The sequence below is a fragment of the Pelodiscus sinensis genome, chromosome 24 (assembly GCF_049634645.1).
Source record: "Pelodiscus sinensis isolate JC-2024 chromosome 24, ASM4963464v1, whole genome shotgun sequence".
In the NCBI taxonomy this organism is placed as follows: Eukaryota; Metazoa; Chordata; order Testudines; family Trionychidae; genus Pelodiscus; species Pelodiscus sinensis.
The window spans coordinates 19859800-19881008 of NC_134734.1; the positions used below are offsets into that span (position 1 = coordinate 19859800).

General features: G+C 55.0%; 1 protein-coding gene across 4 annotated transcripts; it reads right to left on the reverse strand.

The window, feature by feature from the left end:
* Nucleotides 1-1508: 1508 nt before the first annotated feature.
* On the reverse strand, nt 1509-21089 carry ANKRD34A (ankyrin repeat domain 34A). Of its 4 annotated transcripts, none has more exons than XM_075907789.1 (3): nt 20669-21089; nt 20241-20293; nt 1509-8512 (listed from the first exon to the last, which is right to left on the reverse strand). In XM_075907789.1, exon 3 carries the CDS (start codon nt 8419-8421, stop codon nt 6832-6834), a length of 1590 nt encoding a protein of 529 aa, XP_075763904.1. In that variant the 5' UTR covers nt 8422-8512; nt 20241-20293; nt 20669-21089; the 3' UTR covers nt 1509-6831. The 4 variants fall into 4 exon arrangements, with proteins under 4 accessions (XP_075763904.1, XP_075763903.1, XP_075763902.1 ...); XM_075907788.1 differs by having other exon boundaries at nt 20188-20293; XM_075907787.1 differs by lacking the exon at nt 20241-20293.
* Between the last annotated feature and the right edge of the window lie 120 nt (nt 21090-21209).

A 21209-nucleotide genomic window follows, 5' to 3' on the forward strand; every position in this document is an offset into this window, starting at 1 on the left:
GGCTGCTGCTGGAGGCAGGGACACTGACTTGGATGCACCAGTCGCTGGAAGGAGCCATGCTCGCAACATTGGGGAGGGCCTTGTCTTCTAGAGCACAGCTAGTAGGTGGTCAAACATTAGCATCTCACTCCTAGAGCTGGGGCGGGGGGGGGGGGGGAAACTGAGGCATGGAGCAGGCCTGCGGCTCTTCAGAGGCGAGACAGTGGCAGAGCCAGGCATCTTGATGCCCAGTTCCCTGCTCTAACCACTAGCTAACATTCCCCTTGCAGCATTGAGATGACAGCTTGGGGGTCCTGACACCGAGGTCCACTGCTCTAACCATTAGCCAGCGCTCCCCCAACAGATGGGAGAGGCAGACCCAGGAGTGTGCATTACCTGTGAAGCAGGGAGGGACTCAAAGGAGTCAGAGGGAGCCGATTTCTTTGCCAGGGGACGGAGCCGGTCCTGTGACAGGCCTGAACGTGCACAGGGAAGCGTGTGAGTCCTCCGCCTGGCTCTGGCCCTTTGGCAATATTGTCCAGCGATCGGCTTTGTGCTAATCTAGCACACGGTCCATCTCAGCTGCAGAGCTGTGTGCAAAGCAATACGCCCAGCTCCATTTCTAAGAGGCAGGACTTCTTGGATGCTTCGCCTATGGCAAGGGTGGGGAGCCTCCGGCCCAGGGGGCAGATGGGGCTTGCCTGGTGCTCCAGCCCTCTGCCACCCACCCACCCACGGGGCTGGAGCACACAAAAATCTACTAGCCTGGTCCCCCCCAGGTGCAGGTGTGTGAGAGGAATGCGAGGAGTCCTTTTTTCCTTCTCCGTCAAGGGCGTCTCACTTTGCTCATCACTTGTGGGCGGCTCTTGACCCAAAAACGGTTCCTGGGCTTGAGGTGTGAGGGAGCGGCCGAGAGTGTGAACGTGCACGCCGGAGCATGCCCAAGTTTTTCACCTGTGTTCCCTCTATTGGTCAGTCTTCCTCTTTGCTTGGCTGTGCAGCCCTGTTGCCATGCTCCTCCCCAGAACTGGCAGCATGTCAGGCCTCTCTCTATTGCAAATAGCTTTGAGTTCTGGTGAGATGCTATGGAAAATCATTTGATCCTGCTGATGACCCAGGCACTGCCTTGTTTCCGATTGGTGTCGTGCACCACCCATGCCACCCAATACTTAGGAATATTCCTCACTGGCTACTAGATAAAGCCATACAAACACCCCCGTAAATTGTTTCAGTCCAACCACCCCTCCTCCGTTGGGTACTGATTTAGCAAAACCCAAAGGGACAGGCCATGTGGGTTTCAGCCACAGCTCTACAATCTGGGGAATGAGCTGAGAAATGGATCCAGTTCTGACCCATCTATGCGTTGCTATCCACAACTGACTTAAAACAAAACATTCCCTACGGCCCATGTTCCCTGTAAGATGAGCGCTTGGGCAGCCACCCAGAGATTCAAATGCTGCCCAGCTGATTAGCAAAGTGCCTGTAGGTGGCACCAGGTATTTCTCCTGGTGGTGCACATCCACACAGCCTTTGGTGCACATAACAAAATTTATTCTGCACAGGGATGGGGAAAAATTAGAGAGAACACTGCCTGCTGCTGCCTTTACTATCCCTTGGGGGAGGAGGGGAGTGTAGAAGTGACTCTTGCGCTCTCACTTTCTCACACACACACATACACAGACATACATAGAGAAATCAGTTCCTTGTGTGAAAATTTTTTGTCCCCATAGGTCAGTGATACTCAGACAGATGCCTGCGAGCTTCAACTGGCTCTTTAATATGTCTCCTGCGGCTTCGGAGTGAACCAATCAGGATGCTTTTACTATGTTATTAACCAATTGTAGCTGATAAAATACTACTACTTGGCCAGTCGTTTGGCTGTGTGCATCATAGATATATGTCATGTCCCTATAGTGAATGGAGCAATGAATTCACACTACTGTGGCTCTCCTCGGGAATGCTGGTCCCTAATTTGGCTCCTGAGGCTGGAGTATGACTGAACTGGAACTTAGTAGGTAAGTTGTAAGACAACTTCTAGGTAGGAAACCACCACCCCACAGTTTGTGCATTTGGCCAGCAGGGGGCAGCATTGTGCGTGTGCCCTAGGCACAGAAAAAGGGACGGAGCCGGCTCCTTTCAGGATCCTTGCTTGTTAAAGGGTTCATCAGCTGGGTTTGGTTACAAATTCCTCAGTGGCTCTGTCCAGGGCATGTGTGTGTGACATGTGACAGCTGCCATTTGGCAGATATGAGGGATTGAGAACCATGACTTCCAGTGCTCAACGCAGGCACGGCTACCACATGGGCTAAAGATGGCATCTGGTGGGTTCTGGGATTTCCCATCCTTTTGCAATGTCAACATTTTTCTTCTCCCAAATGGAATCCCGAAATCTCAGCCTTGTTTTGTTGCAAACCCAAAAGCTCCCCCGGCCCAAATCTTTTTGGTGGATATTTCTGTGTTGAGTATCAGAGGGGTAGCCGTGTTAGTCTGAAGCTGCAAGAACATTGAGAAGTCCTGTGGCCTCTTCTAGACTAACAGATGTATTGGGGCATAAGCTTTCGTGGGCAAAGACCCACTTCGTCAGATGCATGTAGTGGAAATTCCGGAGGCAGGTATAATGAATGGACCTCCTTATCTCTAGCCTTACTCTTGATTGGAACTCCTTTCTTATGCTTGTATATTTATACCTGCCTCTGGAATTTCCACTACATGCATCTGACAAAGTGGGTCTTTGCCCACGAAAGCTTATGCTCCAATAAATCGGTTAGTCTATAAGGTGCCACAGGACTCCTTGTTGTTATTTCTATGTTGGTACATTGGAAACATTCCATTTCCGCGCTGACCTCTGAAAAGTTAAAAGCGGGACACTAAGCTCGGCTGCCAAAGGAAACGTCCGTCGGAGCGGAACACTGGGAACGTTTCGTTCCGAGGCGGCCGAAATGGGACGTCGTTTCCATGGTTTTCAATGAAAACGTTGATGAAACTGACATATTCCTGTGGGACATAGTGGTTTGGACGGATCAGTCCTTTCCTATGGAAAAACTGTATTGTGGAAAAAGTCCCACCCAGGTCCACTCCTTAAGTGGCATTGTAGCAGGGACATACTTTGCATGGACACTCATCAGTGCTTTATACCCACATCTATGCTGCAGACAGATGGGCTCCATCCAGTTTTCATGGCCTTTGACACTGCGATGTGAATTTGGTTCCAAATTCCACAGCTGAACTGTAGCCTTCTAACCAGCTGACTGAAAACCCCACATTCAACCCCCACCATTGTCCCAGATACATTAATCCCTGCAAGTCTATGGCTAGCCACTTTATATCCATCCGTATCTGCATCTGGGATGTAGATGTGGGTATCTGCATCTGGGATGTAGATGTGGGTATCCACAGCTCATTTTTGTGGATATGGATGTGGATTAGAATGTAGTAGGTAAGCTGTAAGAGAACTCCGAGGGTATGTCTACACTACAATTTTGTCGGAAAAGCAGCCGTTTTTCCGACAAAACTTGAGTTACGCCCACACTGCAATTGCGTTCTTCTGCAAGAAAATCAAAAGAACGGCAGGGTTTTCCCGGCATTGGTAATCCTCATTCTACGAGGAAGAAGCCTTTTTCCAAAAGAGCTCTTTCACAAAAAAAGTGCGTGGACAGCGAAGAGGGATTTCTTTTGGAAGAAGAGGAAAGAGGACAACGCACAGGTGCCCTGGTGGCCATTCCACCCATAGAAATCCTAGCTTACACGTAAGAGAGCATCCATTCAGTCTGGACGCTCTCTTTTGAAAAATCAGATCGCTTTTTTGATGCACTTTTGCATTGTGGATGCTCTCTTTGGCTATGTCTAGACTGCAAGCCTCTTTCGAAAGAGCCTCTTTCGAAAGATACTTTCGAAAGAGCCTCTTTCGAAAGAGAGCGTCTAGACTGCACATTGAACTTTCGAAAAAGCGGCTTGCTTTTTCGAAAGAAAGCATCCAGTGAGTCTGGATGCTCTCTTTCGAAGAAGCCCTATTTACATTGAAGAACGCCTTCTTTCGAAAGAGGAACTTTCGAAAGAAGGTGTTCTTCCTCGTGAAATGAGGTTTACCGCCATCGAAAGAAAAGCCGCGTTCTTTCGATTTAATTTCGAAAGAACGCGGCTTGAGTCTGGACGCAGGGGAAGTTTTTTCGGAAAAAGGCTACTTTTCCCGAAAAAACCCCTGAGTCTGGACACAGCCTTTCAGAAAAAAGATCTCTTCCGAAAAAAGCTTCTTTCGAAAGAAGCCTGCAGTAAGAAACCTCCCCCCTGCAGTTTGTGCATTTGGCCAACAGGGGGCAGCATTGTGCTTGTGCTACCCTAGGCACAGAAAAAGGGGCGGGGCGGGGTGGGCGTGTCTCCTGATCCTTGCTTGTTAAGGTTTGTATCCATGCAGGGCTCTAGAGATACAGATCTGAAACCGTACTCACAAGCTGTATGAAGGCCTCATGTATCTGCAGCAAACTAGCCCCATACCCTGCAGCAAAAGGCCCTGGATTCTGCAGGAAACTAGAAATCCCAGAACAGCATCAGACACACGGAATTAATAAGGTTTCTATTAAACTAAGCATGGCAGTGGCTAATGCAGGCAAGCATGAGATACAGTAGGCTAGCTATTCCGCTGGCTAATTTAATCAGATGCTGCCCCTATAATTTTAAGCTCAAATTCTCAGGCGATGTCACAGTCAAAGTGAGACACCGATTAACACAAACCACGAATTTGGCCCTTCCTTTTCAGTGCGCTGCAGAATTTTGTAACAAAAAAGGGTTAAGTGCTTACTGAGAGCAATTGGGGAAGGAGGTGGGAGTGGAAGCATGGTACCAGTTGAACTAGGAGCAGTTTGGGGCTTTCGGTACCTGGGGATATAATTGGGAATTGTGAGATGCTAATTGCAGTGCAACAGTTCCGCTAAAATCAGCAGTGAACTAGCTAACAATGTTGTTGTCTATTTGGCCTTCAGTAGGGTTCAGAGTCAACACACAACTGGGATATGTTCACATCTCTTCGCATGAGCATTGTAGGCTGTCTAAAGACTGGCTCAGGCCACACTGGATAAGATACACACCAATCAGGGAAGGTTGGCTTAGCTGCCACTAGGACTAGAAGCGTATTTCTGCGAACAGAAGAGGGAGCTGAGTGGGGGATGGAGGGGAGGTCTGCAGAGTAGAGGGCCTTGATTTCAGTCTCCTTGTGCTTATCGGGAGACCTGTGCAAACGTGAACTCCTTTAGTTAACTCGGACTTCGCAGCATTGCTCAGTAATGTGCAAGGAAACCTGAGCATGGTGCAGCAGCATCACTTGGTATCTAGGGGCCAGATCTTCCTGCTGGGAGTGAGGCACCTAAATACCTTTGACAAACGGGCTTAAGGCCTTGTCTGCAATGGGGTTTGTTTGCACCGCTGCCACTGAGCCGGTGCAAATCTCTTGCCCTGACAAGGTACGGCTGTGCCGCAGGCCCACGCCGCACAGCGCCCCTGGTGGAAAATCAGGGTAACTCATGTCTGCGCTGGGGGGCGGGGCTAGCATTACAGAGCGAGGTTCGGACGGGCCCAGAAACGGTTTCTCTTCTGCTTGGTGATGCTTTGCTCAGTTCCTCCCCCTGGGCCTAGATGGTTTATCCCAGCCCTCTCACCAGACATTGGGGATAACTTCTTGTGCGTTCCCGGTCATATTGCTTGGTCTACGGGCGTGGCTCTGCCACAGACCGAATGCTAACTAAATAACGAAGAGGACGTAGCCTTTCTATAGCGCCTCGGGTCCCGGGATCTCAAAGCGCTTTACAGACACAGGTCGGTATCATTACCCCCCATTTGACAGGATGGGGAAACTGAGGCACAGAGCGGAAGCATCACTGGTCTGGCATCACCCAGCGCATCAGCGGCAGAGACAGGCAGAAACCCGAGAGTCCTTCATGCCCAGACCATTAGACAACACTCTCTCTCCCGAAGCTGGGACGAGAGCCCCGTGCCGAAAATAGCTCCGCGCTCCCACCTGAGAGGCCTCCAAGGGGTTTGACTTCCAGTGGGCGAGTGCTCGTCAGAGTCCGAAGAACAGTTTGGGCGTCACAAATCACTAGGCCTTTATGAAGACGCTGCCCTTGGTCTCCCTTAATTGCGCTCATCAGACCCTGCTGCCCAGCCCCGGAGGCGGGGAGCGAACCCAGGTGTCCAGCTGGCGTTCACACGAATAAATACCATATTGCAGGGAGCAGCACGTGTGGGGGGACCTGGACCAGGCACAAACCTCTGCCGTAAACTGGAAGAAACTTCCGACGGCCACGCTCCTGCGCTTGCCCCCAAATCGCACTTTCATTCGCTTTCTCTTCCCCGGCCTTGGCATCTCCAGCCCGTGTCTGGAAGGGGACGGGGCCCACGCGTGTCCCTCCTAGATGCCAGACGGAGGAGGGAGCAGCCGGTAGACGCCGTTGTCGTCCCACCCCCAACGGAGGCCACGTTTCCCGTAGGACTCCGGGTGCCCTGTGGCCACGTGGCACAGTCACGGGTGATTCCACTTGGGGGCGGGGATTTCCACTGCCACGCTGCGGCCTCGGTGCCTCCACCACGGCGGGGCCTGGCCCAGCGCCGGAGCGCTCCTGTTCCGGGCCGATGCCCTGGCCCCGGGGCCCGGCCCATCGCTAGGATAAAACCACTAGTGCACAGCAGGGCGGGGGATACACACAACCCAGACACGATGGGCTCGCCACCCCACGTGGGGCGGGAGAGATGGGATGGGGGAGTCTCCAGCTCCATCTCCCGCTCCAGCGGCAGTGAATGGGATGGGGCTAGAATAAATCGAGGCCTCGTCTTCTCCTTTCCCTTGTTGGGGCTTCTGTCCCTTTAAGTGGCCGGGTCGCCCTGGGCCAGCAGGTTCTGGAAGTTGACCAGCTGCTTGATCTGTTCCGTTTGCATGGAGTGCCTCCGGAGCAGCTTCTTCTTCGCTTTGGGCGAGCTGGGAGCCATGGGGATGAGCCCCCGGTGCACGGGCGAGGGGGGCCGGCCGTTGGCCCGGATGTCGGGGATGGGAGGGTGGGGGTTGATGTTGAGGGGGGGCAGGAAGCCGGGCCGGGTGTGGGCGATGTGATCCAGGAGCAGGGTCCCCGATCCCCTCCGCTCCAGCAGCCCCGGGGAGCGGCGCCGCCCCGTCATGGGGGACACGGCGCTGGGGATGCTCTCCAGCGACTCCCGGGAGGAGCTGGCCGGCAGGCTCAGCGGGGAGGCGTTGTATTTCCTCCTCTCCAGGGAGATGCGGCCTGAATCGGGGGAGCCGGGGATGGAGTCCGGGCAGAGGTGCACGTCCGACTCGCAGTGCTCCATGCGGGTCAGCTTAGGGTGCACCGTGCTCCGCAGGCCGGGCGCCGGAGCCACCCCGCTCTCCTGGGCCTCGGGGGCCGTGTGGCGCCGCGAGAGAGGCTGGTGGAGGTGGCTGAAGTGAACCCTCTCGGCCCAGGCTGCCTCCGACCCTGGGGCCTCTTCCTCGGAGCCCTGGGGGGCGGCCATCTTGAAACCGGAAGGCTCCTGGCCCTCGATGCTGTGTCTCCGCGACAGCAGGCTCCTCCTGGTGATGCTCAGGCTGTTCACCTCGGCCGTGAGCCTCTCCTCCGGCGTCCGGGCCTTCTCCGCAAGGGAGGCGGCCAAGGCTGAGGGCGCCACCAGGCCCCACGGCTCTGAGTTGAGTCTCTTGAGTTGCCTGGGCCGGCCCTTGGGCGGTGGGGCCGACGACCGCTGCTCTGAGGAGGCCTCCCCCTCCAGCCCCTTGGCAGGAGGCGGCAGGGGGCAGCTCAGCCGGGTGGCCATGGTGAAGTTGAAGACGTCCCTCTCCTCCTCCTTCTCGCTGGCCCCGGGCGACTGGGTGGTCTTGACTTCGATGTCGGAGGGGGACATGCACAGGGCGGGCGACTTCTCCTCCAGCCCCGGGGAGGGGGGCGAATTCAGGTACTGCTTGGTCTTCTTGGTGCCCGAGGGGGACGTATCCGTGGTGATGATGATCACCTCCTTGCCCTGGGCCTTGCAGGCGTCCAGCAGCACCTGCAGGGTCTCCCGGTCGCCCCGGTTGATGGCGTACACCAGGGCCGATGCTCCGGAGTAGTCCCTGGCGCTGGGATCGGCGCCGTGCTGCAGCAGGACCGAAGCCACCGCGGGCCCGGCCCGGTCGGCGCAGGCGTGCATCAGGGCCGTCTTGCCGGTCTTGTCGGGGATGTTGGGGTCGGCGCCGTTCTCCAGCAGGTAGCGCACCATGCGGGGCTTGTTGTGCGGGTCGTCGTAGCGGGCCCGGCAGGCGGCGATGAGCGGGGTCTCGCCCTGGGCGTTGCCCTCGTTGATATAGGCCCCGCCCTCCAGCAGCAGGCGGGTGAGGCGGAACTTGCCCTGCCCCACGGCTTTCAGCAGGGCGCTCCCCTCCGCGTGCGGCATGGCGGCCAGCTCGCTCATCGCCAGGCGGAGCCTGGGGCCGGGCGGTCTCGTGGCGGGAAGCTGGGCTTGCGGGCAGCGAGGCGGGGCATGACACAAGCACTGCACCTCCCTGCAGAGAGAGAGAGAAAGAGAGAGCATCATGGAACCGTACACCGCTGCAGCACCGTCCAGCGCCACGCACACCATCCGCCCCTGCCAACGCTGCAGCACAGCAGCTGGGTAATAGCTGCACGACCAGGCATCTCACCGATGACCCAGCCGGTGAGGAAATGCAGCCTGCTCTGGGGTGGAACACGGCAGCTGTGTAACAGCCACACAGCAACGCTGCAGTGAGATCACACAACCACTACTGACGCACAGCCAGCGCTGGCGGGCAGCTGCTTAATAGCCCATAGCCACGGTGCAAAAAGGTTGCTCGCCCAGCACTGACATGCAGCCAGCTCTGGGGTGGGACACGGGAGTTGTGGGACAGCTGCTCCATCATGCTGCACAGGAAATGCTCACCCCACGCTAAATGCAGCAAGTTCTGGGGGGAAGGACAGCATGGCCGCTGCTTTAAAGGTGCAGCTACACTCCACGGGGATTACTCAGCAGGCACTGAAATGCAGCCTGCTCTGGGGTGGAACGTGGGAGCTGTTTAACAGCCACACAGCAACGCTGCAGTGAGGTCACACAACCACTACTGACGCACAGCCAGCGCTGGCGGGCAGCTGCTTAATAGCCCATAGCCACGGTGCAAAAAGGTTGCTCGCCCAGCACTGACATGCAGCCAGCTCTGGGGTGGGACACGGGAGTTGTGGGACAGCTGCTCCATCATGCAGCAAGTTCGGGGGGGGGGGCAGCATGGCCGCTGCTTCAAAGGTGCAGCTACACTCCACGGGGATTACTCAGCAGGCACTGAAATGCAGCCTGCTCTGGGGTGGAACATGGGAGCTGTTTAACAGCCTCACAGCACCACTGTTCAGGGATCAGTCACCCAACACGGAAGTGCAGCCACTTCTGCGGGGAGGTGGTGAGGCAGAAATGTAATGGCATATGCCCAGGCTGCACAGCAATTAGGACAGGCAGTGACGCTGGCCAAGAGGTGGGGTTAAGCAGACAGACTCTCCTTGTTCATATTGAAATTGGGCCTGGCTAAGAAGTGCCCTGGGATTTTGAAGGCCTTTGTGGGATACAGCCTCTGTTTCACATCTTTCCCCGACAGCCACACTGCACCCCTGGATAAGGTGGGAGGCGGGGCCTCAGTGCCGTGCGCCCAGAAGGGGCATGGCTTCTGGTGGAAGGGGCGGGGCCTGGGTAGCCAGCCCTCGGCGCCACCTGGAGCACCATGCCACACCCCCAGCCCTTAGCGCCGCCCGGAGCATGCAGCCCCACACTCCAGCGGTAATTTAAAGGGCCCCAGGCCCTTTTGACTCACCAGGCTCAGAGGCAATAGCCCGCCCCGCTTACCCCCTGTTGGCAGACACCGGGCCTTCCCACGGTTGTTGCTCTGTGCTGTAATATTGGCCCAGTGCTGAAGTGGGACCACTGGCAGGGGTGTGCCTGGTTTGCAGTCCCCCCCCCCTTCCTTCTCACTCCTGCTGCAAAATTCAGATTTCCCAGGGAACAAAGACCAAAGCAGGTGGGAATTCAGCCATTCCTAGGGCAGGAAAACCCACCTTCCTCCCACTCGGTGTGTCAGAGAAGGGGCAGCAATAGAGCAATCCAGACGAGATGAATCCCTAACTTTAGGACCATCACCCCTCCATTTTGCAGATGGGGAAACGGAGGCACGGGGCAGCACCCAAGATCCTCTAGCAGCCCAGGAGCAGAGCTGGGAATCGACTCCAGGTTTGCCTGAGTCATCCTGCATGCATGGCAGATGGGACATTGTCCTGCTCAGCTCAAGTGTAGCTGAATGCACTGTCCCTTAATCCAAGCCTAGACCTAGGTGGTGCTAGGTTCCTTCTTCACCTAATGCACAGTCAACCTGCGGAACTCATTGCCAGGGGATCTTGTGAAGGCCCGAACTACAATGGGGTTCAACATGAATTCGATTCCTTCGTGGAGGGAAAGGTCTGTGGGTGGCTCTTTGCATGACCCCATGCTCTGTTTGCCAGAAGCTCCATGTGTGAGGACAGAGGAGGATCCCTTGCTGATCCCCTGCTCTGTTCATTCCCTCTGGGACACCGGGCATCGGCCGCTGTCGGAAGACAGGAGGCTGGGCGAGATGGCCCTGTGGTCTGACCCCATTGGGCCGATCTTATGTAGCACAGCCTGGCCTGCTTTTGCTTCCCAGCTCCATTCTCGTCTTGCCAGAGCGATGCTCCCCCAGCGCCACACGCCGGCCGCGGGAGAGTTAAACGCTCAGCTCACATGCCGAGCAAAACGTCGCCCGGCACTGGCAGATCTGGCTCTCCATCCCCGCCTGCCTGAAAACCCTACCAGCTGGCGCCCGCGTGGAAAAGGGTAATTAATTCCGCTCTGGGGGGCGGAACAAAACAAGTTAACAAAGCAAAAGGAGTCTGGCTGGTGAGCACATTCCTCCCCCCCCCCCCACCCTGCCGCCCCCAGCCTCTTCTGCCTGGCAGCTGGGGAGTTGCCAGCTGGAGGGGCACGAGGAAAGGGCTGCTTCCTGCCTACTGCGCCTGAGATGTCGCGGGTGAGGTCACACAGTGGCTATCGGTGCTGCCGGCCTGGGGCCAACGGAAACGGGGCTGTGGCAGGTTGGCTTCCCGAGGGCTCTGGTTCAGGGCAAGCTGCCAGCTTGGAATAAAAGCAGATTCCCCAAAGTCCTCTGTGCCGGACCCTTTGAGACACGGAGAGGCCGCAGCTCCTCCGAAGGGCCCAGCCACTCCGTCCGCCTGGTCCGCACGGGGCACAGGAGAGGCAAGAGGGGCAAAGCAGGGAACGGGGCTGGGGGGACGGGGAAGAGAGCGCAGGGAGAGGAAGAATGCGACAGGTGGAAAGAATAAGAGCTGAGGGTCGGGGAAGGCAGGGGGAAGGGACGCGGGAAGGAGCGATGGGGAAAGGCAGGGGAGGAAGAGAGAAACGGGGGCCCAGAAGAGGAGAAATAAAGAGGCATGGCCAGGGAAAAGGAAGACAGGGACAGCTAATTAGCAGGGCTAATGAACAAGCAGCATCCTACAAATCATCAGAAGCTGGCGCCAGTGCCTAACCCGGTGCCCCAGGAGCCAGGGCCTGATTGAATCATGGACACAGAGCGCTGCAGATGAATGGCGCCCACTCAGGCTGCTCGGAGCTGTCCCCGTCAGAGGCCTCAGCAGCCTGTGGTTGTAGCCCAGGGGTGGGCAATAATGTTTGGGGGGGGGGCACTCCAAGATTTTGGCAAGTGGTCAAGAGCCGCATGTCTGTGGAGGGGGTGCGGGGTCTGGGACGGAGGAGGGGTGCAGAAGGGAGCTTGGGGTAGAGGACTAGGGTGCAGGGGGGGGTCTGAGATGGAGTTTGGCTGAAGGAGGGGGCTGTGATTCGGGGCAGGGGTTTAGGGTACGGGGTCTGGGAAGGGATATGGGTGCAGGAGAGGCTTCTGGTCTAGAAGAGGGGTGTAGGAGGGGATGTAAGGTCTGGGAGGGAGCAGGTGCAGAGGTTTTGAGTGGTGATCTGGGGCAGGAGGGGGTGGTAGCCTGGGGCAGGGAGTTGGGGTGCGGTGGGGGGAGGGGGTGCCAGATGCTGGCTCTGGCTGGGAGACAATCATCTAGGTGGCTCCCAGCCAGCAGCCCAGCAGGACCCGCAAGCAGGTTCCCTGCCTGCTGCAGCCCCAGGCCACTCAAAGCATCTGGTTGGTCCATGTGCCTCTCAGCAGCTGGCCAATGGGAGCTGAGAGACTGTACAGGGGGTGGAGGCAGCACACAAAGCCCTCCCCCTTCACATGTGGTGCTGAAAGCCACATGGAGCAGCCAGCTGCCTGTGGGCCCCAGCGGGGCAGGCTGTGAGCCAGATTCAAAGGCTTGGTGGGCCGAATGCGGCCCACGGGCCATATCCGGCCTGCCCCTATTGTAGCATGTGGCATTGGGTAGCAAGCGAAGCAGGATGGGTTTGGGCGATGGCTTAGAGAGGAGACCTCTGCCCGAAGTGGTGTGTGTGTCTCCATGGGGGATGTTCGTCTCTGAAGGCCTCACCTCCCGTAGCCCTCTTCTTGCTAAATCCAGCGGGGAGGGAGGCTGAGCTAGACACAACAGGCGTGTCTTCACTTCCTATTCTAAAGCACTAGGGAGTGTTGTCCAATGGCTAGAGAAGGCGACTGCGAGCCAGGATCCTGGGTCCTGAGCACAGCATGGGAACCAAGTGGGTAAAGTAGTTACACCGGGAGCAGAGGGCTTGAAAAGCTGCTCCACTGTGACATTACCAAGGTCACCCAGGGAGTCGGTGGCAGAGCCGGGCATTGCCGCCATCCTTTGGGGGCGTGTAAGAAGGGCCCATGTGATCCAGCGTGCGACGCGTGCAAAGAAGGAGCACGGGAAAGAAGAGGGGAGCACACCGCGCCGTGCGCGTGTGTAAATGCGGCAGCGGCAGACAGTGTTTCTGCTTGTTTAAGGAGATTTTCACGTGGATGATTCGGCGGCGGACGGGGAGTCGCGTTTCTTTGGAAGTGGAGTTTTAATTTCGCCAATGGCTGAAGCGCCAGCTCTCCCTGAGATCCCAGCCTGTGCTATCGGAGAGCTGCCTTGTTTCACCGCATCAGTGCCACCCTGGGAGGGGTCGACTCTCAGGGCTTGTGTCCTGAACACACTTTTGGCCAGGTCAGATGCTGGCAGAGGAATGGTCATTTTCAAGTAACCTTCTCAAACCCTTCTCAGAAGCCCCCTCTCAGCCTAGCCCCACCCCGAAATAGCTCAGTCCTCTGAGCTAGGGTTGGACAGGGTCCTTAATAGAGCCCTGCAAATCTGCGGCGACTCGTTTTGTATCCGTGGGGAGCCACAACGTGTTTTTGCAGCTGTGGATGGGGAGGCAAATACAAATTTTGTGTCGAGAACCCTGCCCATTTGCAGAGATCCGCTTTATATCTGCTGGATAGCCACTGGAATCCGCCAGCGTGGCTGTGGATATCTGCGGCTCATTTTTCCAGATCCAGATGCGGATACAAATTTTGTATCCGCACAGGGCTCTAGTAACAAATGCTACCCAGGACAATTTGTGTGGCTGGCTGGACCTGGAGAGACGTCGGAGAAAGCCAGCTCAGCTCCTGAGAGAGGAGAAAATAGATAGGCCGGCGTTTTCTGTGCGATTCGGATGGTCAATTCCTAATGAATCTAACACGAGCATCCAAATACTGTCGGCAACTTAAAACATCTCCGCCTTCGCCTCTAATCTTCATAGCGATCGATCTACCTAATCTCCAGCTGCCTTCTTCTCGCTGAGTCGCTCCATATCTAGCTGTCGCATGAAACCTGGCCTATAATCTTTCAAATTACGAATATTAGAAAGGATGGCCCTTCCCTCCAAGCCAACGGAGCGTTCATTTTGAGAAAACCCTGGCGCAGCTTGCAATGCTTAACTCGGGGAAAGTGTCCCTTCCAAACCCATCCATGTGCAGAACTGCAAAGCTGGGGAGAGGACCCTGAAATCCTGTGTCATCTGGAAGACGATGACGGAGCCGCCCGCTAACCCGCTCCAAGGGTGTGTCTAGACTGCACCTCTCTGCCGACAGAGAGATGCGGATTAGGCACATCGAAATTGCTAATGAAGCGGAGATTTAAATATCCTGTGCGTCATTTGCATACAAATGGCCGCCGCTTTTTTCGGCATGGAGCTTTGTCAGAAAAAAATGGTCTAGAGTCTGATCTTCCGAAAAATAAAGCCTTTTTCGAAAGATTGTGCAAACCTCATTTCACGAGGGCGACGTCTAGATTGCATCCTTTTTTCGGAAAAGGGATGCAAATTAGACGTATCACAATTGCTAATGAAGCGGGGATTTAAATCTCCCCCGCTTCATTAGCATTAAAATGGCTGCCACGTTTTTTCGGCATGGAGTTTTGCTGGAAAAAAGCGCCAGTCTAGACGCGGATCTTTCGGAAAATAAAGCCTTTTCCGAAAGATCCCTTATCCCTCTTAAAATAAGGGATAAGGGATCTTTCGGAAAAGGCTTGGTTTTTCGATAGATCAGCCTCTAGACTGCTGCTTTTCTCCGACAAAGCTCCGTGCCGAAAATAAGCAGCGGCCATTTTTATGCGAATGACGTGCAGGATATTTAAATCCCTGCTTCTTTAGAGATTTCAATGTGCCTAATCTGCATCTCTCTGTCGGCAGAGGCAGTCTAGACACACCCTTGCAAGTGTCCTGCTCTGTCTGTTTTGTTATTGGCACCCAGCAATGTCCTCTCTGCTTCTAGAGCAGCGGTTCCCAACCTATGGTTCGTGGAAAGTCCGTGATGGTACTGTAGGGGTGTCCGTGGAAAGTTTAGGAAAGGGAAGGAAAAAAACCAGTAAGGATCGGGCCCACTGCAGAACTGGGATTTTCCACCCATCTCCTGGGGCTCGCCATTTGCAACCGGCCGCACGCTCGCTGCCTCCCGCCCATGAGATGGGATCTTGATACCCCAAGAAGCACCCTCCAGCCTCCTGCCACCTTATGCTCCAGCCCTCTCACCCTCCCAGGGTACGTCTAGACTGCAAAGTTTTTCCGGGATACCTCCCGGGAAAACTGCCGCGTCCAAGGAAAGTTTTTTCGGAAGAGCAGATGCGTTTTTTCGGCATCCCTGTAATCCTTGTTGTATGAGGAAGAAGGGATGTTCTGAAAAAGGGTTTTTTCCCAACATTTGGCCCAGTGGAGACAGGCCGAATGTCAGAAAAGCTGCTTCTGTAAAAAGAAATGGAAAAAGATACGCAAATTGTGGTTTGCAATTTGCGTATCTTTTTCCGGAAGACTTGTGTTGTTTAGACATAGCCCTAGTCCTACAGTGGGCTCGATCCTCCCTTTTCTTTTCCTTGTCTTTTTTTTCTCCCCCAGGGCTCCATGCCCGACCAAGAGTGGAGTGAAAGGGCAGGAGCTGCCTTTGGCCACGATAGTCCCCTTGCCGTATCCTCCATGGATGGGCAGGAGATGGAGGGGGAGGTGCTGAGGGAGCCATACGGCCCAAGGAACGTGCTGGCTGCTGCTTCCCGCCGCTCCCCTTGGGGGGGATCCGTAACATTTTAACAGATTGGAAAAGGGGCCGTATGCTTGAAAAGGTTGGGGGCCACTGCTCTAGATGTAAGCCCGCATCCCCAGGGGCTTTCTCTGAGGGAGGAGGGGCAAGGATAGAATGGTTTGAGCATGGGCCAGGAAGTCTGCGTTCCTGGGCTTCATTACCAGTGCTGCGAGCAGCGCACATGAGTGGTTAAAGCAGGGAGGGTCTGATGATCAAAATAGTTTCGGGGGTTTGTACTAGCTGGATGGGATGCTGGATAGTGGATGGGGCAAGGGACCAGTGTTCCCTCTAATTGTTTCCATCTATGTGCAGAATACATTTTGTTCTATGCATGGAGGTATGTGCAGATGTGCACCATCTGAGAAACACATACTGCTGGCTGTTAATCAGCTGGGTGGCATTTGAATCCTTCCTGGGTGGCCACCCAAGCACTCAGCTTAAAGGGAATCCTGCAAGGGACTGGAATCAGGACTCCTGGGTTCACTTCTTGGCTCTACCCTGAGTTGCTGTGTGTCCTTGGTCAAAACATGCCCCTGCTTTGTGCCTCAGTTTCCTCACCTATAGACTGGAGGGGTCAGAGCTAGGCACCCACCTTTTGCAAAACACTTTGAGATTGCTCGCTGGAGGCAAGGGATTTTCAAAGAACTCCAGAGGAGTTAGGTGCTTGCAGCTCCCACTTGGCTCCTAACTCTCAGAGGCCCACTGCAAAACCCAGCTGCCAAAGGCCATGGAAGGGCCCGATCCAAACTCCATTCAAGTCCGTGTCAGCCTTTCGATGGCCTTTGGTGGGCTGTGGATCGGAATCGAAGCATGATGTGCTTTTATGAAGCGTTTCTTCTTTTACCCAGCCTTTCAGGGACCCAAGAAGGCAGGCGAGAGAAAACGAGTCAACCCACCAAAGAGGCAGCCAGCACAAACATTCTGGCCTGTGTCCCCTGACAGAGAAGCCCCTGGCCACCAAGACGCCGAAGGAGATATTGACCTGCATGGTGCTTTAGAAACAAGATGCTCTCCTGGTGCATCAGTTTCTCTCCCCTGGATCTCGAGGGACACAGGTCTGGAAGCAAGCAAACTGCAGGGACCAGAACGAAATAACCCAAGCCCCTGTTGAGGCCTCCACGAATATAACCAAGCTTGTCGGATTCCACCCGTCCCTTATTTTATTATTTTTTGTCTTTCTGCTACTTGCTGGGGGCTTGTACAAGGGACTGCTTCCTGCAAGGCCTCTTGAGTGGCTGGTTGTATCTCAGTTAGGGTTACCAGATGGTTTCAAAAAAATATCAGACACACTTGATCTCAGATTGAGGGGGGGGGGGACTGGCCGGGAGGGGAGCAGGCTGGCCGGGGGAGATGGGGGGGGGAACCAACTGGCAGGGAGCAGGGCTGGCTGGGAGGAGGTTGGGTGGAAGCGGGACTGGCCAGGAGAGGGCTGGGGGGGGCGCGGCTGGCCGGGCTGAACCAGCCGGCGGTGAGCAGGGCTGGCCGGGAGGGAGTCTGGGGGAGCGGTGCTTGCCAGGGAGAGCGGGGGGGGGAGGGGGGGGGGGGTCGGAACCGGCCGGTGGGGAGTGGGGCTGCCCTGGGCACACGCAGATCCTGGGGTGCTGCCCGTCCTGCACACAGTCCCGGGGATTCCACCCGCCCTGGCCCCACCTCCCTCCTCTCTACTGCGTAGCTGCGTATTGCCTGGCAGGACACAACTACGTACTGATACTCATGATAATAATAAAACTAACTTAATTAGAAAATACGGGATATTTCTATGTCCGGTATTTTCTCAATTTGTTTCCTGGACAGAAAGCTCAATTACCGAACTGTCCAGTTCAAAACCAGATACCTGGCAACCCTAATCCCAGTAGCATTTAGGAGTCTATCATGGGTCCCAGCCAATGCTCCCTGTGAGCTGAGCACTTGGGTGGCCACCCAGGAGAGATTCAGGTATCACCCAGGGGATTAGCAGAATGCTGGCAGCCTGCATTTCTATGGGTGGTGCACATTCATGCATGCTTGGGTGCAAAGAACAAAATGTATTCCTTATAGAGATTGGGAAAAATTAGAGGGGACACTGGTCAGGGCCCCAAGGGGCTAGGTCTGATACACCCACAGAGCAAAAAGCCAGCCCCCTGACCCAGAGATCTTACCATCTAAGTGTTGCAATGCTGATGGCTCATTTAGAGGCTCTCCAGCCTTAGAAACAAAAGGAGAGGATGGAGTCCGACCCCCAGCTGGTATAAATCAATGTCGCTGAATTGGAGTCGGTGGGTCAGACCCCCGGCGGGTGTCAATGGGGCAGAGCGACACTGACATCCGAGGGCCAGATGCTCCGCTGTTGCTTATTAGTGTTACCCCAGTGATGTCCCTGGCACTGTGCTGATTTGCACCCGCCCCGGATCTGGCCCACTGGGGCGGCAGCCTGGACTGTTTCCTCCTTCCCCCTTTGCCGAAGGAAACCCAACTCAACCTTTGGGCCCAATCCTGCCTTAGCCGAGCCAACCCTGGAGGCAGCTTTGTTCCCGCAAGACTGGCAGAGTCGGGCTCTCAGAGGCAGCTATGCCTGGTGCCGGAAGTCAGTGGTTCCCAACCTTTTCCAGCATAAAGGCAGTGCAGAGAACGGATGGTCATGAACGGCGAGACCCGCCCGGGAATCGCCTGGTGGAAAGTCCCGTGCTGGGCCCGCGGACCCCCAGCAGTACTATCATGGACCACCAGGGCTCCGTGGACCTCAGATTGGGAGCCTCTGCCATAAGTAATCCGCCCTCGCCCGAGCGGTCGCTTCTATGGGTTCCCCAGGGCCACTCACTGGAGAGAGGGCTGTCATGACAGGTAACCTGGGGGCCTCATGCAAAGCCCCGGCCTTTCTCCTGACTTCACTGGGCTTGGGCACCTGTGAGTTTCCCCTTCCCCCGCCTGGAGTTCATGACACCGCTCAGGGTTCCTAAGACCACACGATCTGGATTGAACCCACTTCTAGCTGAACCATCCTAGACAATATCCCTCTCTCTACGGAGACTCTCCCCACGATCCCTCTGGACTCGTCACAATGACAAAGGGCCTCTCGCCTTACCTAGTGAGTCAGGGGAATTATCCCTGGTTTCCAGGTGGGGAGCTAAGGCCCCCAAAGAGATGAAGCAATTTGACCAAGGTCACATGGGGAGGCTGTAGCAGAGACATGAATTCAACTCTGGTCTCCTGGGTCCGACTTCAGTGCCCTCCCTGTGCGACCCTCACCCCTGCCAACCCAGCTACTGTATCAATTTCAAGGCAGTTGGTACACAGCCTTCACCATATCTAGGGCTGTGGGAAAATGACTGAGAAATTGCCTCTCTCATTTCTGCGCTCCACCACAGGAAATCCACGAGAGCCCTAAATCATATCAGAAAAATCCATATGTCATGCTGGGGTGTAATAAAGCAGGCAATTTCATCTCAGGGCTCCTGTAAACCCTTCATCATTTATTGTCCATGGATGCAGGCTAAATACACTCCCGTTCGGTCAAATCTAGCAATGCTTGTCCCCGTAGGACGTCTACATATAAAAAACCATTTCACTTTTGGAACCTTTCAAAGACAAGACTCTTGTTTTTGGGTAAAAGCCCCACAGCCTCTTTTCAGAAGTCGGAAAAAAAAAACATCCCCCCCAAACCCCGCAGAGCAATAAGTCTTTAGGAAACAAAGCGTTAAGGCTCCGGCAGCAACGCTGAAGATAAAGGCATGCAATGGATGAAAAAGGAGAAAACAAAGAGGGGGGAAGCCAGATTGCTTCTTTGCCGCAAAGCGTGGCATTTTTGGGTTGCCACTGGAAAAGGAAGGGTTCCATTTTTGGCAAATTGCTACAGAGGTGAACTGCCTAGGGGATTTTGGTGTAGAAACTGTCTGATGGGGACATACTGGACTCAGAATTCTTCCAGTGATCGTTTGCTTTGGGATTTTCGATGTAAATGAATTTTCTTAGGGGAGATGAGAGCGAAAGAAAATATTCTGGTCTAAATTAGGAAGAGATTTCACCCACGTCTGGTTACATAACCACATAAGAATGAATGCAACCTACTGAATGGAGTGAGAGAGTGTGTGTGTTGTGTGTGTGAGTGTGTGTATACATATATATATATATATATATATATTTATGAGTATACGAGTATATATATGTATATGAGTGTGTATGTATGTATATATATACACACTCATATACATATATATATATATATATATATATATATATATATATATATATATAATACACTCATATACTCACATATATATATATATATATATATATATATATATTTTCTCATATACATATATATACTCATATACATATATATGAGTATATGAGTATAGGTATATGACTGTGTATATATCTATACACAGTCATATACATCTCTCTCTCTATATATATACACACACACACACACACATATACTCTCACACACACACACACATATATATATATGTGAGTATATGTATATGAGTGTGTATATATACATACTCATATATATATAGATAGATAGATATATACTGCAAGCGAAAAACCTTTTCATCAAAGGATAATTCTGTTCCTGTTTAAATTCCTATTTACATCAAAGGATAATTCTATTAAACAGGTGGATTTAAAGCAACACACCAGCTAATGGCACTAAAACGTGATTCGATTTTAAATCTAACCCCGATTTCTGGCGTGGTGTGGATCAGCAGATAAGAACCCCAAGGGAAGGCACCTGAGTGGACCCCGATCTAGCTCTGGGCACGGAGAGGTGAATGATTTGCATTGCTGGAAAAGAAACAGATGCAATAATAATACGGATTCATAATTACTAACAGTTAATAGCAACTGGATTACGCCTCGCTGAACTAAGGGTCACCGGGGAACGCCCGAGCTGCCGGTCTGGAACCCAGCTCCGCGGGAGGGGTGGGGTCGCAGGACAGACCGACACGCTCCCGGGACAGACAGCTGTCCAGCCGGCTTCTCTCCGGTCCCAGGCAGGTGCCGCTCTGCGGGCGAGGCGCAAAGCCGGCTCGGTCCCGCTGCGCCCCGCTCTCCGCGGGCGCCGGCTGCGGGGGACGCGGCGGCTGCTGCCACCCTGGCCGGGGCTGGCTCTTTGGATCCGTCCGGGCGCCCCCGCTGCTGTGCCCGGCGCTCGCCTACCTGCTGCGGAGCGGCCCTCGCCCGTCCGGGCCTCACGCCTCTTCCTCGCCCTCGGGGAAGCGGAGCGGGCGCCCGCGGAGGGTGCGGGGCCGGAGACCGCGGCGACCCCTGCGGGCGCTGGGCGCGCGTGGCAGGGGCAGGCGGGAGGGGGCCCGATCCCTCTCCCCGGGAGCCAGCGCGTCAGCCGGCCCCGCGCAGGAATTCAGTGCGCCCAGGCCCTCCTCGGCCCCCCCGCCCAGCATGCCCCCTCAGTCCGGCCCGCTCCCCGCCGCAGCCCTGCGGGGCGGGCGCTGAGCGGCGGGCGCCGGTTCCCACCGACTGGCACAGCCTGAGCCGGCGCGGGGCGGCTATTTTTAGCGCCCTTCCCAGAGACCCGAAGTGGCGCTTCCATTCAGCGACCCGGAGCAGGAACGCGGCTCCACGATCCATAGGAAAGGGGCCCGCCCCCTTCTCCCCCCCCCTCCCGCCGCCTGTCACTCGTGCTCAGGAATGATGCTTTTAACTGGAGCAGGGGGGAGGGTTGGGCTCATGCCTGTCCTCG

Excerpts from the sequence above, each read along its gene's own strand:
- ANKRD34A (XM_075907787.1), bottom strand. The coding sequence starts at position 8,421 with ATGAGCGAGCTGGCCGCCATGCCGCACGCGGAGGGGAGCGCCCTGCTG.